This window comes from Brachypodium distachyon, chromosome 2 (assembly GCF_000005505.3).
Source record: "Brachypodium distachyon strain Bd21 chromosome 2, Brachypodium_distachyon_v3.0, whole genome shotgun sequence".
Classification (NCBI taxonomy): domain Eukaryota; kingdom Viridiplantae; phylum Streptophyta; class Magnoliopsida; order Poales; family Poaceae; genus Brachypodium; species Brachypodium distachyon.
In genome coordinates, this window is record NC_016132.3 from 56522454 (window position 1) to 56540594 (window position 18141).

Below are 18141 nucleotides of genomic sequence, written 5' to 3' on the forward strand. Positions count from 1 at the left end.
GTCACGGCACGCCACAATTCAGGCCGCCCTCTCTAGTCTCTCACCGTCCACATCCCGAAACGCAAGCACGGCTGCCGCGCTGCTCCGATACCACCGCACTATTTCCAGTAAAGAAAGCCCACTCCCACTCTCCCCTCCCCCCCTCCCCTTCCCCCTAGAATTCGGAACAAGAACTCGTGCCTATCTCCCTCGCCATTCTAGTCCTCCTTCACTTTCTTGATTCTTTCTTGGCGTCAGGATCTTTCTGTTTGCTAACTTGTTTTCCGTAAACCGGCGGCGCTTGCACGGGATGCTTCTTGTTCTTGCGGGGGTTTGAACTTTGAAGAGCCGAGAAGAAGAGGAGCGGAGCGCCAGCAGGAGATGGGTTCTTGCGCTTCGGTTCACAAGGACCTTGGGTTCCCGTCGTCGCCGCCGCTCAAGGAGAAGGCCATGAACGGGAAGGGTGGCGGCGGCGCGGTCGGCGACGTCCTCGTTGACCTCAAGCGCAAGATTGAGGGGCAGGCAGGGTTCGGCGGCTCCAAGAGCCCTGATTCGGGTACGACGGTTGATCTCCCCTTTCTCCGGTCTTTTTCTGAAACGGACTTCAGATTTTTGTTTGCTTGATCGGTTTGCAGTTACCAGTCAAGTTATTAATTAATCTTTTCAAGGTGAAAAGAATCAGATGGCCGGCCTGTTCTTTATGTGGAAAGGGGCCTTTAAGGGGTTTCTTTATTGATTCGGGGATTTCAAAGCGCAGGACGTTAATTCTACAGTATTAATAATCTGTTTGGAAGATCAAGATCATACACGCTGCTTGATTCAGTTAGTACTGAACTACTGATGATCTTAACAGAAAACAATTTCTGTCAACGCCGACTGCTTCTGGATTCAGTGGTTATATGAAGTTCTTGTATTTCCATCTCTAGTTCCAACTCTTAGAAAAAAGAGAGGCTTTTTACAGTTTATCAGACACTTGCCCAAATCAGGATGCCATATTAATGGAACTATGGAAAGACTGTACCTAAGTTGCTGACCGAGTCCTGAAATTCCCCATGCAAAGTTTTTGTCTAGTATTCCCTGCGCTGTTGCTCCAAATCAGGAGCTTGCTTTTATAGCCATTTGAATACCCTGGGTGCTCTGGGCTTGCCTCTAATATTGTTTTGTCCATAGCTATTGAGTCACTAATCTTTCGACAAGCACACAAACTGGTAGCTTTGTGTATTATGATACACTTTTATCAGTTATAAACTAGCTGAATTTTCTGTCTTGTTGATATGTTTTTTTTCAGTAATGTGATATCTTACAACATAACTTAATTTGACATTTTTTTAATCGGATTCAGTTCTGTTAGCTAGGACAAGCCAGTCAAATTTCTGCCTTTTATTAAACACATTTCTCCTAACTAAACCCGATAATTCTTGTATGAGGCGCGGAACTAACTAAACTGACCTGCAGGTAGCAAGGATGAATTTTTTTTCGAGTCTCAAGCATGGTTAGATTCTGACTGCGAGGATGACTTTGTCAGTGTAAATGGAGGTAATCACATAGCTTGACATTTTTATTAACTATCCAGGGTTATTTTACTCTAATGCTTGAGTTATATTCCTGTGCAATTTTCTGTTCCTCTTTTGAGGCTGTTCTATTTATTATATTATCAGTAGCATGCTACATGCGGTTTGTTTGCTCCACTTGTTAAGGCCAAATTGCATGTTCTCTGATTGGTATCATGTTGAACCGATGATTCATTGTTTGTTTCTCTAGAATCCTAGGGGCTTATTTACCCATTGGCTGCTTGTTCACAAAAGATCGAGACCTTTGATTTGTCTATTGGCGTTATCATGCTTCTTGTCATCTTAACAGTTATGAGCTGCACTGAACTGTTGGACCCCCACCTTTAGTTCCACTTACCTATCCCATGTGGTCCTCAATTTTATATAACCCATGCCAAATCTTGAGAATATATGACGCTCATGCCTGCCTTTTGTGAGGTCATCACATGTTTAATAGTGGATAACAAGATCCTGTACCATATTGTATGATATGGCCAATTGCTGCAACACTTATAACCATAAGATATGCTCTTTGTAACATGCAGATTTCACTCCATCCCGTGGCAGCACCCCTAACTATCAACCCAGAACGCAGACTGTGATGAGCAACGTCTTTCTACCTGACAACATACATAACCCTAAATCATCTGAACCTTCTCCAACTGGTCGAAGGAAACTAGCCGACCTCCTGCAAGAGGCATCGCAAAACGGGCCTGGGGAGAACACTGATACCACCACCAGAGAACCAGGTAGCAGCAACAATGGGCAGCAGCAGCCACAATCTGTTGCTGGGGCTGGGAAGCCAGTGTCCGAGTCCAGCTCCGGTTGCAGCATGGAACCAACACCGATCAGGGAAGTGAAGAGCCGGAAAGAGAGGGCATGGTACACCGGACGCTGCTGCCTGCCAACCTTTGTCCATAGCCTAACTTTAGAGGACGAGAGGAGGCAGAAGGCGAGCCCTGGGCCTTGCGCTGTTTGACGCCACCGCTGCTGCCTCCGGTGTGCCATTCTCCGAGCTGTATCTACTACGGTACCACCTGATCCAGACCTGAATCAAGTTACTGTAAAAAGAAGGCAAGTGCTGAGAGTACTATATCCTTGTAATAATCAAGTGAATAGTCACTCCGGGAGTTCATGTGCTGTATCTGGAATCTTAGCTCGAGAAAATGCTTCGGTTTGTGCATCATCCTATTTGTCTCTGAATCTCTGATCTCCATGGATATGTTTTTCAGCTGCCAGCAATTGGTCAGAAATTGCATGTGGCATGTGTGGGAACTGATTACCTACCTACCATGCCATGTTCTTCAGGATTTCAAAATGTGATCGATTGATTGATTGGTGAACCTTTTACAAGCTTTTTGTGCCAACTAGATTGATGCTGGACAAGTGGATTTCTTCTCTATGCAGAAGCCAATCGTCCAGGGGCCAAAGGCAACTCTGCGTGGATCACGGAATAGACTGGGCATTTGCCTGATGGCATCAACGCCCTGGTGCAGTCCTGTGAGATGAACTCACGAAAATGACATGCCAACTGTCTAGTATGTGGGTGATTATACACCACTGCTTTAGTGATTTATGGATTAATATTTGTTTTTTATGTAAGTCTGACAAGAAAGCAACACAAAACTAAAATCAAACAAACCAAGCAGCACGGCAAAAACATTACAACATTTTCTTTCACAACAATGCAGAAATATTTATCAAGGGGTTCAAAATGAACCAAAACACTGGAAACGCCAGCAAGTAGGATCGATTTTGGGACACACAAAGATACGATCAAAGGAGTACAGAAAATATTACGTGGCCTCCACACCAAATTGACAAAGCAGTGACTGTTCCCGATGGGACCCATTGAGGATCACCATATCTCTGATCAGGTTCGACATAAGTACTACAGATGTATTGATAATCGAGTCCTCTAATTAGGATCACCAAGCGGGGCCGAAGCGACAGCACAATGTAGCATTACAAGCCGTTAGGTTGGCATTGAGAATACAGTATGGTAAGGGTACGGCCGGAGAACAGGCAAGCCTGCCTGACCTAGAAATAGCATCAGAGAGATCAGCCCATCCATTTTATGTTGATATTCCTGGATGTGTTGTTTTCTTGCAGCTTTGCCCCTCGCAAGGATCAATGTTTTAATTTCATACATGTAACTTCTGATCAGTATCATGGATGGACTACCAAAGCGAGGAAGACATGAGAAAGGATCGGATGCGTTGAAGCAGCTCTGCCTTCACCGGATCAGGCACTGAGGCTGTTTCAGAAACATGAGAAGAAAATGATAATCATGCAACAAGAACCAGACCAAACGAAATAAGCGCTTAGCAGTATAAAGCTGCCTATCAATGCACAAGTCTAGAGACATGCAAGGGCAAAATTTTAGCACATTCTCCATTTTTTGGTCTTAAATCCTGTTAAGAGTCTTACAGATAGCAAGCAATCAACTTATGTTGAAAAGATGGACATATGCATGCCAAGACTATTACTTTATAATGGTCCTTATAAATCGTATCCATCGTGCAGTGGAATCCAGTAATGTTCCTTTTTCAACCAGAAATAAAATCACTGGTAAAAGATTAGAATCACTGACCTCTCCCTTTCGGAGTAATAACATGAATAAGATCATCTACTGTTACATTGTTTCTTCCTTTCTTCCTTGCATAGGCCCTAATGAAACAAAATGAGATCATTAGTGGTTAATAATAAGGATGAGGAATGATTCCTTCGATTCTCTAGGGAAAACCATAGCATCCTAATTGGAGACAACCGGAGTGTGCAACAGAACACAAGTGCTCTAATGTGGCAACTTGAGGTAGCATACAGGTTCATGATGAAATGGCCAAGGCTCAATGCTGACGGAACCTGACTAAAACAACTACTGAAACTAGTACTTATGTGCAACAAAGAGTTCATAACACTGCATAATACTTAATGATTGTGCAAAAGGATGTCTTAAAGCACACATGCTTCTTTTGTTACTTGTACCTCTGAAAACTTTGCATTAGAAAGCTTAAGAAACAATGTTATAGAGACTGGTACTGGTATAAACTGCAGTAACTATCTACTAAAGCCATTAACTCATTGATCAGAAATTGATAAGCCTGCAGTTTGCTTTATGAGAAATAAAGAGAAATCTCTGTGCTTTGGGTGAAAATCAAACAACACGATTAACTCTTGAAGAGGCATAAGTTTCTATTCTACCAGGCACAGATCAAATCCAAGCAATCTTAACTGATTGCTATGCACTGATTGCTATGCAATATGCCATTCTTCACAGTTGTTACACATAGTAATCGTTGACCATGATTTGTCGACAACAAAAAGAAGTAATTGTTAGGCATATATTGGACTTTGATGGATGGGGAGCCAAACCTGCAAAGAGCCTTCATGTCATCCCTCCAGCCGCACTCGATGAGCCGCTCCCGGAGAAGCTCCATCAGCCTCTCCTTCTCGCCACTCTCTACCAGCTTCAGGAACCAAAACTCAACTCACTGTTACCACACTCAATGACAGCAGAACCAAACAAAAGAACCCTAAAACCATCCATTGTTCCTTCTAAGACCGCTCTCCCCTCTTCCTACCAAACCCTAACAAAATCAAGTCAAGAGCAACCACTCGGATGACACTAGCAGCTGCACTAGCAGCCTGCCACATGCTTACAATACTCCGGTAACCCTAATTCTGAGGGAAAGGACAGCCGCGACCGACAAATTACATGCCCGATTTCCTCGAGCAGATGCGAACAAGCAGTACCTTGAGGTTGATGATTTCTCTGAGAGAAGCCTCCTTCCCTTCCTTATCCTCCTCCTCCTGGTTCGGCGTCGGCGGCCGGTTAATCGACGCCCTCCTGCCAGAAAATAAAATAAAAAGCATCGCCCCGTCGCATCAAAATCGGACCGAGAAACTGCAAATTCCGGAGAAAAATTCATAGCCCCAAATTGGTTGATCGCTTCAACGACTTGGGGATTAACCGCGTGATGCGCGTACGAACAGCAGAGAATGGATTAGCTTGCTTACATGCTTGGATTGGAACTGGCACTCCCCTCTCTCTCTCTCTCTCTCTCTCTCTCTCTCTTCGTTTCGTGGTCTCGTCTTCTTCTCTGGCGTTTTGTTCTTTTTTTATCTTCTGCTTTCGTGTAGCAGCTACGCTTTGCTCTGTTCCGGTCGGAGCCGACTTACTGGGCCGTTTCTTGCAATAGAAAGGGTTGGGCCTGCACAGAAGCGGTTGCTGGGCTGGTCCTCTGGGCCGCGCTATTTCGCTTGCAATAGAAAGGGTTGGGCCTGTACAGAAGCTTATAGGTTGTTGGGCTGGTCCTTTTGTGCTGCAATCTAAAACAACTACTTATATATATTACAAGGTGTATTTTGCTGTATATCTATTACAATATATTAAATTGAAATCGGTGGTGATGGGTGGGCGCCATTGGTCGGTGTTGGTCGGTCAACTTCGCTAAAATTACAATCAATATGTCACCGTCCCTTATTTTCTTTCCCTCCCGCCTTATTCACGATTTCAGTAGCAGAAATTCTACGGTTTAGATTTACCGAAAGTTATCGTACGGTCCAAATTTGTCACACATAATACGAACAGTCCTAAAATAAATCAATCTCCTTAGCATGAAATTCAAAGTTCTTCGTATCCATCTCAGTATGGAAATCAATCCGAACCCAAACAAAAAATCTCGGTATCAATCTTAGTATGGAAATCAATCCAATCAAAAAATCAATGTCCAGACTTCGCCTCCACCGGCTCGTGCTTGGTACACTTTCCGTTGTTCCGTAGCATCGCACGGGTTCTTTTGCTAGTTTAGTTCTAGATTTTGAATAGACAAATTACAGAAGATTTGAATACACAGTGGAGGAAGCTCTTCACTTCTTCAACTTTTGTCGTCACTAGTAAGTGCCCGTGCGTTGACACGGTCTCTTAAACATATGCACGCAAAATTCACGTTCATTCAAACAATTCCTTTTCATGGAATCCATAATTGTCATATTTCTGAACGTGAGAATTCTGAGTCACTGAGTATATTACCGACTTATCGTTGATTTCTTCAAACGGTGCAAAGGCCGGTCCTTGCCCCCCCCACCGGAGCTAGGCACGGGACGCTGCAGGATGGCCACCTTGTCCAAAGGGTGCAGAGGCTGGTCCTTGCCCCCACCGGCAATAGGCACTGGGCGCTCCAGGATGGCCACCTTGCCCAGTGTCAGCGCGTGCGTGAGCAGCCATACAGAGAACCTGCTAGCGGAGGAGGCGGACGAGCACACCGCGGCAGCGGACAGCACCTGGCCCCAGGTGATGAGAGGAGGGTATTGGCGTGGCAGGCGGCGAAGCGGATGCGGGAGCTTGAGCACGGGCACGAGCGGTTGCGAGGGAGGCGACGCAGGGAACATGGGAGGAGGAGGCAGCGGTGGTTGCCGGAGAAGGCGACAGCAGCAGGTGAGACGGAGGTGGAGGAGGCCATGGGTGGCGCTCTAGATTCAGGTGGGCAGTGGTTGAACGGCGGCAAGCGCAGGAGGTCGGTGTGGATGAGGGGACGGACGGTTGCGCGGCGTTGGGGCGGAGGCAAGCGCCCGGCCGTAGTAGGTGGAGCAGCATCGTGGCAACCAGAGCGCCGCCGCAGCTACTGGGCCGGCAGAAAAACCCAGATCCGTGGCACGGCGGGACAACACCTTGGGTCCCAACCCAGCAAGAGGCAGGGCGAGATGCGGGTCGGGATGAGTCGGAGAGAGATGCGTGGAAGGAAACGTAAAATTGCAGTTTAGCCGAAACCTAGGAAAACAAACCCAATTCCGTCCTTCATTTGGACGGCGGGTTGAATTAACAAAAACTTGGAGGGACAAATTTCAAAATTCGCATGGAGAAGGACGAAGGAAGCTTTCCTCACTTCATTGTTTGGGTAGATAGATAGATTAAACGTCGCTTCAAAAATATCTACCCCACAATATCCAAGCGCATCGTCGGCTTCCTTTATCCCTCCGCATTTCCTCTTCCCGCCTCTCCTCCGGTTCCCAATCCCACCCCAACCGCCGGCGATGCCTCCCCCGGCGGGGCTGCTCCCCTGGCCGTCGCCGACAGCCCCGTTGCCGCGTCCGGCCACCACGACCCGACCGCGGCCCCCACCTCGCGTTCGCCCTCCTCCTCTTCCCCCTCCTCCTGCCCGGTCAGCGCCTCCGCCACCTCGTCTCAAGCCCACCGCGCCGAAACCGGCCACCTCCCTCCCCCTGCCTCCCACCATTGTCTCCACCACCGACCCTGCCTCCACATGCCTCGGATGCGTCCACTTCGGCTCGTAGGGTCTCCCTCTCTTCGCCCCCATGCGCGAGTGCTGGTTTGGGGCATGTGTCAGCTAACTCTTCTTCTGCGCACTTGGTAGGTGTTCAGGGTGCACGCATGAGTTCGACCTGGATAAACCGCCGGTGCTGCAGGAGGTGGCGGATTTTTTCAAGGGTCACGGAGTCGAGGACTTCACCTTCAGCAGGGGCAGGCTGGTACGTGTAGCAGCTCCTAGAAATTTCGGTTGTGCCGCCACGTAATGTCCTGCTATTTTCGTGGTCAGGGCCGTACCCAGAAATTTGAGGCCCATGTGCGAAATCTAAAATGAGGCCTAAAATATTTTTTTGCTGATAACAAGAATATGATTTTTCATTTAATTATACGACTTCTAGATATGCTACAACTTATTGCGACAGTTAGTACCAAACTATATATTCATGTCGACAGAGTAAATGCAATATTCAAAGAGCAAACTAACCTCAACTTCTAGTGAAAAGCATCATCAGTCTGGTATTTCTTGAAACGAAATCCTCGATTATATCTTCATAATTAATCTTCTCCAGAACATCATTTTCTAGTGATATTGTTGCCAATCCATTGAGTCTTTCTTGTGTCATAGTAGAACGCAATTTTTTTTTTGATCAAAGGGGAACTCCCCCAGCTTTGTTAATAAAGCCATAGATAGGATCTACAAATATTCAGGTCTGTTGCAAAACGCAACAAAAAGGTGAAAGAAAAAAGGGCACCATCTTTACACAGACGGCACATTGCAAATTCAGGACCCATAAGAAGTCTACAGGGAGCACTACATCTCAGGCTTCCTGTAACAAGACACACTCAATCACCGACACCAGACATCAGCAGAGGGAGGGATTATCCACTGTTCCACCAGCTTCAATTCTTCTTCCCACTGTCGTCCATCCTTTTGCCCGATTGAATATCTCTCCAGCAACTCTCCTCAGCAACCTAGCACCTTGAAGCAGCATTCTTCGTTCCCTTTCCATCTGCAAGTCACCCCAAAAGTCAATCCAGTGACAAATGTGAAACACCACCCCAACGGGGTCATAAGGAAGTATATGATCAAAACACGCTCTGTTTCTGGTCTTCCAGAGCGTCCAGAAAATTGCAGCCAATAAAATTTTGGCAATTGTTAGATCAACTAAGGATGTAGGTATGTTCACAAAATCAAATGCAATTTGAAACACACCCCAAACAAATCTCGCAAGAGAACACCCAAAGAACAGATGATCAATGGATTCATCCCCTGCACAAAACATACAGGAGTGATCTCCCAGCCATCCTCTTTTCTTCAGATTGTCTTTAGTAAGAATTCTTTTCCAAAGCAGCAGCCACAGAAAGATTTTAATCTTAGCGGGCAGCTTCATCTTCCACAGAACTTTATAAATTTTCTGTGGTTTTTCAGTTTGCATGGAATTGTATAAAAACTTCACAGTAAATCCTTTATTACCTATCTTCCATGCTACAGCATCATTGGACACAGAAAGTTGGACACTGTTAATGAGAGTTAACAATGTTTCCCAACTTTCTGCAAGTTCCCCCACAGACATCTCCTAAATCTCAAACAGTTACCCCCGGAAGAGATCACTTCATGTACAGTAACATTCTTATTAAAACACAGATTGTATAATCTGGAGAATTTACTATCCAAAGTATCCTCCTTGTACCAGACATCCTCCCAAAATCTGGTTTGTTTACCAGATCCTAAGATCCTAGTACAATGGTTGTAAAAAAGGTCCTTGACTTTCATCAAGCCAGACCAAAATTGAGAGGTCCCTCTGGAGCTCTCAGCCTGAGACAGAGTTTGTTTTTGAAGATATTTTTTCCTCAAAATCCTCTGCCAAGCACCATCAGTATTCTCAAGTTTCCATAACCACTTACACAGTAGACTCACATTCATCATGTCTAAGTCTAGCACCCCCAAACCACCCAACTCCTTAGGAGTACAGACAGCCTGCCAATTAACCAAATGGTACTTTCTAGTACCTTGGTCTTCTTGCCACAGCAATCTAGATCTGAAATAATCCAGCCTCTTACAGACACCTTTGGGAAGTCTGTAGAAAGACAACATGTAGAATGGAACAGAAGAGAGGCAGGCATTGAGCAAAACAGTTCTTCCACCAATGGAAAGAACTTTGCCCTGCCATCCACTCATTTTCTTCTCAATCTTGTCCTCCAAGAATTTCCAATGTTTGTTCTGTAAACTAGTTTGGTCAATAGGAATCCCCAGATATTTCATTGGCAGCACACCCAGCTGACATGTAAATATTTCACTATACATGTCACTTTGTTCAACAGCTTTTCCTAAGCAAAAAACTTCACTCTTCAAGAAATTAATTTTCAAACCTGACAGCTGTTCAAACAGGCAGAGGATGAATTTTAAATTTCTTGCATTTTCATCCCCTTCTTCCAAAAGAAAGATGGTGTCATCTGCATATTGGAGTATGGCTATGCCATGTTCCTGCAGATGTGGTGTTATCCCTTTAATGAGACCTATCCTCTGAGCTTCCTTAATCAGCACACTCAGAGCATCCACAGCAATATTAAAAAGCAGGGGGGAAAGCGGGTCCCCTTGCCTGACCCCCCTTTGAGTGTTAAAATAAGGTCCAAAACTGTCATTAATTAAAACCCCTACATGTATTGCTGGCGATTTTAATTTAATTAGAAGATCTGATGAGAAAACTCCAGAAAGCACCTGCACTAAATGGAGTTTTCTCTTTAATGCTATTATTGAGACCTATAACTTAGTGGACCTGCCCCTAGTTAATAGGAAGTTTACCTGGTGTAATGATCATGAATGCCCCATTTATGCCAAACTAGACAGAGTTTTGGTATCAACCGAGTGGTTGGAAATGTTTCCCTTGGTTCAGCTTAAGGCTCTACCTAGAGAGAAATCTGACCATACACCTCTCATCATTGATATGGGTGGGGACTGCCCCAAATCCACCACCTTTCGTTTTGAACTGTGGTGGCTGCTTAGAGCTGAACTGGCCAGTATTGTGGCTGAAATTTGGGCTATGCCTGCTGGAAATAGAAGTGCAATTGATGAATGGAATTGGAGGTTGGCATACCTCAGGAAAAAACTGAGGGGATGGTGTAGAAACATTGATGGAGAAGCCAGGAAAATCAAAGCTCAGTTGATTAGTAACCTGGATCTTTTGGATAAGCAGGCAGAAGAGGGTGGTTTGTCTGTAGAAGCTAGACAAATACAATTGGAGCTGAAACAACAATATAACATCTTTGCCAATGAAGATGATATTAAATGGTTCCAGAGAGCTGAGAGCAAAGATCTTAAGCTAGGGGACAATAACACTAGATACTTCATGAATAAGGCCAGTGGGAGGAGAAGGAAGAATAAGATTTTTCAGCTTATTGGTGAGGAAGGGGCAATCACAGGAGATAACAATTTGTTAGCTCATGCAACGAATTATTATAAAGTGCTCTTTGGCCCATCCAATAGAACACAGATTGGAGCTGATTTCACTTTCCCTTTCATCCTCTCAGAGGAGGATAATATATCCTTGACCAGGGATTTCTCCATGGATGAAATCAAGCATATAGTTTTCTCTTTGGGACACAATAAAGCTCCAGGGCCTGATGGCTTTCCTGGAGAATTCTACCAATTCTTCTGGGATACCATCAAATTCTCTTTGAAAAGATTATTTGATGATTTTGCAACTGGAAGGTTGGATCTGGGCAGGTTAAACTTTGGAACTATCACCCTCCTTCCAAAAGGTGAGGATGCTGATAGAATACAACGTGTTAGACCTATTTGTTTGATGAATGACAGCCTGAAAGTGTTAACTAAAGGAGTGTACTTTAGGTTGTCTGAAGTGGCTGAAGAGATAATTGATAAAACTCAAACTGCGTTTATGAAAAACAGATTCATAATGGAAGGGATACTCATTATGCATGAGGTGCTGCATGAAGTTAAAAAGAAGAAGTTGGCTGGGATCCTTTTCAAAGTTGACTTTGAGAAGGCATATGACAACATCAATTGGTCCTTCCTATATAATGTGCTACTGAAGAAAGGTTTTTCCAACAAATGGAATGACTGGATCTTTAGCATTATTACCAGTGGGAAAGTGAACAGTAGAACGCAAATAGGACTTCAACAACTTGAGTTTGGAAAAACTCCTTTCGGCAGATGCAACGGTCACTGGAATGGTTAGCAAAATTCTGTATGTGATAACCGCGTTAGGGAAACAACCTCGCCATTTCAAATACTTGAGAGTATCAAGAGGGCCCATATATTCCTTAGGGATGAAATCCTGGATCAGCTTCAACTCCACATACAATTCTTTTTCATCAATATCTGAATGTTCTCCACTCCTAAGTGTAGCCTCCAGTTTAACAGAAGAAGATAACAGACTCTTATCATCCAGAGAAATTAATTAAGGTAACTATTAGTAGTACTAGTACTTAAGTAATTTTTGGGGGGCCCTAAAATTTGGAGGCCCTGTTCCGTCGGCCAGCCTGCCCCTGCTGGTGTACGCGCCTGTTCGTGGTTAGATAACTTGGTGTCAAAATTAGTTTGTGGATGAAATGAGATTCTCTCATTTGGTGTTTTTTTTTGGATAAGAAGGTACTCCCTCCATTCCTAAATACTTGTTGTGGTTTTAGTGCAAATGTGCACTAAAACCACGACAAGTATTTAGGAACGGAGGGAGTAGTACATAGCTTAGCTTTCGTGAAGTAATCTGTAACCGTGCATGGCCATTGCTCATTGTGAAGATGGTTTGATGCACAGAAGCTCTCGTTCTGTTGAGGCTACTCAACTAATGTTTAAACCATAAAACTCTAGCGCGGAATGCATCAAACAGCATGTTTATTTTATCTCAAGCTTAGTTGGTTTGCACTTTCCAGTAAATGTTAAGTTTACCTAAGCAATTAATGTGATCAGCTAGTGGATTGCTTTGCCGTTAAGCCTAAATGTGGGAACAGTGTTTTTTAGTCGGAATGGCGCTGCCGGGCAAAGTTAGCGGTACGTGGAACACCAGAGAGACCGTTGATTGGCTTATATCAGGAAGGGACACATAATGTTCAAGATATTCCAGAGTGCAGAGGTTTGATATCGAGATATATTCAATCATAGGAGTTGCACAGTATCCAGCTATCCACTTGAATTTTGTTTGGCTACATGTTATTTTTATTTCCAACATTTTATGAATCGTGTCATTTTTCACATTTTTCCAGCCCATCATCCAAGCATCAATGCTGCAATTAAGCTTCTGAAGCAAGGTATGTTCATGTCATTGCTTGCTTTATATGGATTTGGAAAATAATAGTTTCTTCAGTTTGCAAAGTGAAGCCTAATATATATTAGAACTCTGGTGTTGTAGGTATATCCGAGCTGAATGTGCAGCCTTTTGATGAAGATGCTGGTACTGGTGAACTGAGATACGTGCAGGTAGTCATTATTTTGCTTAATACCGGAGTAGCATGTACAAAAAGTATGTATGTGAATGAAGCAGTCTATTTTTTCTGCTCTAAGAACATATGTACCTTATATATTCTATTTGATAGTATGAAACTTCTAATACAAATGTAATGTAGGAGTAGAATCTAGTGGTTTTCCTTGCTACAAATCATGAAACAGTATGCATTATCAACATGGTGCTTCCTTCAGCAACTCCTGCATGTCATTATGCCAATAACCCTGACACATTTTATTTCCTTATCATATTTTCTAGATGACCGTGACAACATATAACACATCTATTCCAGTTGCAAAAAGATACGGGCAAGGTTAGCTTGTTTCTCCATGTCTTCTAAACTGCAGTGTCGATACTACAGGCCAAAGTGATTCAATTATGTTATTTTCTACCTAGCGAGAGTTCAAGTTTCATTGGTTTGGAATTCGAGAGACGAGCGCTCCAAAAATTCTGAGAAGTTAAGTTTGTTGCAAGAAGTAAGTTCAAACTGGTGTTCAACCCATATAGCTGCTCGTCAGCTTTCGTATTTCTTCCATGGAAGTATCTACCAAGATATTTTCTTCACTTTTGTCTACTCTCTCCTCAATATTTGATTGTCTTGACAGTTCTTATGGAGAACTGGTGGACCAAGAAGTAATATGCATGTGATTCACTCTATATGGGCCAATTTTCAGACATCAACCAGCAATGTAAGATATGCTTGTGAATTTTGGTGGGTGTAATACGCCTGTTCTAATTTTGCTGTGTAATTATTGCACACACTGCTTTTGCTATTTTCAGTATGGATAGTGCAATAGTTTCGGCTTATGTGAAGTTGGGATAGTGACACTCCAATCTACTCCTAGAACTTCTGGTGAAGTTGATAAATACTATTGATAAGGTTGAAGGTGGACCATGGAGTGGATGATTCGCATGGTTCCATTATACCCAGTTCTGATTTCTTCAGATCCAAATATTAGTTCGAGAAAACGCAGAAGACTTGTGTTTCGATTTATAGAAAGAAGAGTTCAGTACCAAGTATTGATCTATGATTTGTATTAGTATGGATCAAGGAATATACCATAGCGGTAAAGAACTTTCTAGGTCAAGCAGTTCAGGTTATGAGTGCCCCAGTTAAAAGAAGCTTACATATGAAATAGTGTCTCTCATCTGATCAGCTGGAGAGGTATGCCGAGTGATCGAGTTAGATTCAACTGTTCAAAACTATTCATATTCCTATGAAAAAACATGCTATGAAACCAACATTTCTGCAAGCTGAAAGGATGCATACATAAGGTTAACGCCATGAGCAAATCCTATAGGACAAAAATTTCAGGCTCTCTTCATGTGCCTTTTTGTTCTCACTAAAGTCTAAATTGATTACTTACAAGTTACAACTTACAAGGTACATATATATGCTTTGATAAAAAAATAGCTCCCTTATGACCTGTTAGCCAGCCAGCCACTTACGTTCAGCACCTATGCTCCTTTTTTCCCAATAATAATGTCCTTACATCTGCAGATAATTTTTGGGCATAAATGGAGACATCTCGTCGGGGAGGCAGATTTGTGGGAGCGTTTCGGAGGAGTTGATATTTCTCTTGATCCTTACAGCTTTGGGCAGGCCAATACTCTGGTATGTGTGATTAAAATTATATATATACATATAAAACTTATCCATGTACACAGAGTATTAATTTTTGTACCAAAAAGTGTTGTGAAATAGGTACTGTAAAATCGAAGCGCTGTTCACATAGTACTGTAGCACCAGTGCAGTGGTTGCGCAGACCTGCTGGCATGCTATTAGTTTAAAATTAGATAATAGTACTTTGTTTCCTTGTTAGTTTGTTATAGATATGTATTAGAGATAGGTTTTCCTAGAAATAGATCCTGAAGTAGATTGGATTGCTAGAGATAACCTTCAAGCTTTATTGCATTGTAAGAGATAGAATTAGCTTAGTGGATATATCAAGTCAGGCCTATAAAATCTATTTTCATTTTTAATGTATATGAGAGGAAGCAAGAAAAATATATTTCTATCGCATCTGCACCTTTCAATGCCCTAGTCTCCATATCATCAAAAATCTTCTGCACCGTAGTTGTTTCATTGTGAACCAAGGCTCGCGACAAAACAGAAAAAGTCTAGGCAGTTCTACTTGCTAGGTGCTGCCATGCTGGTGATTAAGGATAGAGCCATTCCATACACCATATATTTTCTCTTGCATATGGATCTTGGTTATAGTTAGAGCTGAAGTTCGATTTTTTTTACCTTGGGTTGTAATACCATATTTTTCTTACACATGGCTGTATTTTGCCTTGCAGTCTTTTAACTCACTACTGCATAAGTTACTGAAATATGTACCACGTGGCTCAACAGTGGTTGATTTGTACTCGGGTGCTGGCGTTATTGGGCTATCCATTGCGGCTTCTAGGAAATGCAGGTGAGTACAAAATTGCATGTTAAACTATCTATTTCTGCCACTTGGAAATGTAGGTGACTAGCAAAAATGCATGCCTAACTAGCAAATATTGTATTCCCTCTGATCCATATTACTTACCGCAGCTTTGTCCAGACACCATGATGGAACCATTCCGTTCCATCTCATTCAATAGATCTAGAACCATTCCATTCCATTCTAATTGGTCCTCCCAACCAAACACAACTAGCATACCTTTCGTAGGGCCCTTGCTTCTCTTATTAAAATATTTTTTCGAGAAACTCTTATTGAAATATTTCATGAGAAGTTTTTATGCTTGCAGGTCTGTGAAATGTGTTGAGATCAACAAAATGTCGAAGTTGTCTTTTGAGAAGTCAGCAAGCCGACTTCCAACAAACTTGGGGTGCACCATAACTTGGCACAACACCGATGCTTCAGTTGTATGCAACCAAACTTGCATTTTCTTTTTATTTTCTCTCTCATGGTTCCATTTGATATTATATATATTCATTTGGAAACTGCTTCATGGTACCAGGAACCTGTTCATTGGCTTGAAGGGTCAAGTGTTGCTATCGTGGATCCTCCCAGGAAAGGGTTGCACCCTTCTGTTATCAATGCTCTACAGAGAGTTGCCTTGTCTGAACGCAAGGCATATAAGGCTAAAAGGTAGAAATAAGAAGTATCATTTGTGGAAAACAGTCTGTCTGCTTTCATGCTTTTATTTTCAGTTAGTATTTGACAACTACACCCATTGAGTTCTCTTAAGTTGTGATATTCTTGCCCATTTTGGTAACTTCATCCATACTGACATTCATTTCTTGAACAGTTCACTTACAAAGGTCAAAGATGAGAAGAGACCATGGATCCTACGAGCAAGGGAGGCAGCTGTTCATGTTGATAATACAGACATGGAAGAAAGTAGTGGAACATGGCCAGAAACCCTCATATACATCAGCTGTGGCTGGGAAAGCTTTAAGAAGGTGACTTATGTAACTTTATTTACTTGTTTTATGCAATGGCACCTTATGAGTTGTGAGCATCCCCGATATGCAGTTCTGTTATTTAATAAATATTTCACTGCAGGACTGCAAAAGCTTGATATCCAACGAGGCCTGGCATTTGGAGAATGCTCATGCTTTTAACTTCTTCCCTGGCACTGATAGGTACTGGTTTCAACTTCTTGACTGGAAATTGCCCCTATGTTTTACTGCAAAAATTGTTCTGGGAAATCTTGGAGAACTTTTAAGTGCTACACAAACAAAATTAACTCTTCCTAGTTGCTCTGGCAAACCGTTATTGCCACCTGGCTTGGGTCGCTGTCCTATCTAGACTTGAATCTTCTAAGGCTAGTTAAGTTTTCCGTACTTCTTAGGGGCATGGAACACCACTGTAGTTTGAAGATAGTTCCGGAATGGTCTCTCATGTGTGTTTCGATGTTAACTGTCTTGGTTGAATAGTCGTGGACTTTGCACATGGCTTGATGGTTTAGGGTGCTCTTTACATACCTGGCTGGGATCAAAATAATTAACTTTGGGGATGCTGTCTCAATATTTTTGGTTAACTAACCTGTCAAAAGCTAAATCTTTGCTTTGATGACCTATTTAAATATCTCTACTTTTGTTCTCCGTCTCTGCCTATGCAACCCAACTCTTGATTTTGCACCCTAGTTGTTTACTTGTTTATGTAAGTGTGGTTTATCATGTCTATGCTGGATACTTAGTCTAGTCTTGAACCGCGTTAGTTGATGAAATTACTAATGCAGCATTGAAGTCCTGGCGATCTTCAGACGGGAATCTGGAACTGCTGAAAAGAAAAAGAAGAAAATCAAAACGAAAAAGAAGAAAGCCAAGTAGACAACCGGAAAGAAACCATTTGGTCATACCTGGAAGGCTGGAAGTGGCACCAGTTAAAGGAGCTAATCTGCTGGAGGTCCACATATTTTGTCCTTCTCCATGCTAATCCAGGAAGTTATGGCTTGATGTGAGTACACCGTCCTAACCAAGCATCAGACTCAAGGATCTCAAAATAGGTTATTCAGGGACTCCCATTCTGTGGGAAAGAAAAAGATAGGTGCAATTGTATGCTTCATGGGATCTACTTTAGTGGCTCCTAAAGGGCTTCCTGTTGTGTATACCAGCATTGCAATTGTGTGGGCAGTGGGCAGGTTAGCTTTAAGATGGAAACTTCAATCTCGTCGGCTGTTTTGTCAGATTTTGGCCGCGCCTTCTACCTTTTGCTCAAAAACGTCAGATTATACAGTGGTTTGCATCTAAACTTGTAAAACCAGGGAGGAGAGAGCGCGTTCAACTATGATTGATATCCAGTGCAATAGTAGTGCAGTTGTATCTTAGTTTTCGATTTGCTCCATCAGCTTGTATCTACTGCGGTGAGTCTGAGTTTAATTTGGCCTCACAAAAGTAAGTTTTATAGTTTATACTCGATACATAATAACGAGGACATCACCC

At 42.9% G+C, this 18141-nt stretch overlaps 3 protein-coding genes across 3 annotated transcripts; 2 read left to right on the plus strand and 1 right to left on the minus strand.

Annotated features, from left to right (window-relative positions):
- LOC100820886 (uncharacterized protein At3g27210) lies at nt 1-2879 on the plus strand. The gene is made up of 4 exons (XM_010234450.3): nt 1-107; nt 326-535; nt 1435-1515; nt 2075-2879. The coding sequence occupies exons 2-4, from the start codon at nt 361-363 to the stop codon at nt 2506-2508; spliced, it is 690 nt and encodes a 229-aa protein (XP_010232752.1). The 5' UTR covers nt 1-107; nt 326-360; the 3' UTR covers nt 2509-2879.
- A 421-nt stretch (nt 2880-3300) lies between these two features.
- Nucleotides 3301-5709, minus strand: LOC100821187 (transcription and mRNA export factor ENY2). The gene is made up of 5 exons (XM_003564895.4): nt 5550-5709; nt 5286-5379; nt 4905-4999; nt 4123-4199; nt 3301-3786 (listed from the first exon to the last, which is right to left on the minus strand). Coding segments are annotated over exons 1-5 (345 nt in total). The 5' UTR covers nt 5552-5709; the 3' UTR covers nt 3301-3709.
- Nucleotides 5710-7470: 1761 nt separating this feature from the next.
- LOC100821483 (uncharacterized RNA methyltransferase pc1998) lies at nt 7471-18093 on the plus strand. The gene is made up of 15 exons (XM_003564896.3): nt 7471-7822; nt 7907-8021; nt 12779-12890; nt 13021-13065; nt 13167-13234; nt 13518-13572; nt 13656-13735; nt 13865-13948; nt 14761-14874; nt 15561-15679; nt 15999-16116; nt 16212-16342; nt 16503-16656; nt 16760-16839; nt 17439-18093. The coding sequence occupies exons 1-15, from the start codon at nt 7566-7568 to the stop codon at nt 17527-17529; spliced, it is 1623 nt and encodes a 540-aa protein (XP_003564944.1). The 5' UTR covers nt 7471-7565; the 3' UTR covers nt 17530-18093.
- Nucleotides 18094-18141: the final 48 nt, after the last annotated feature.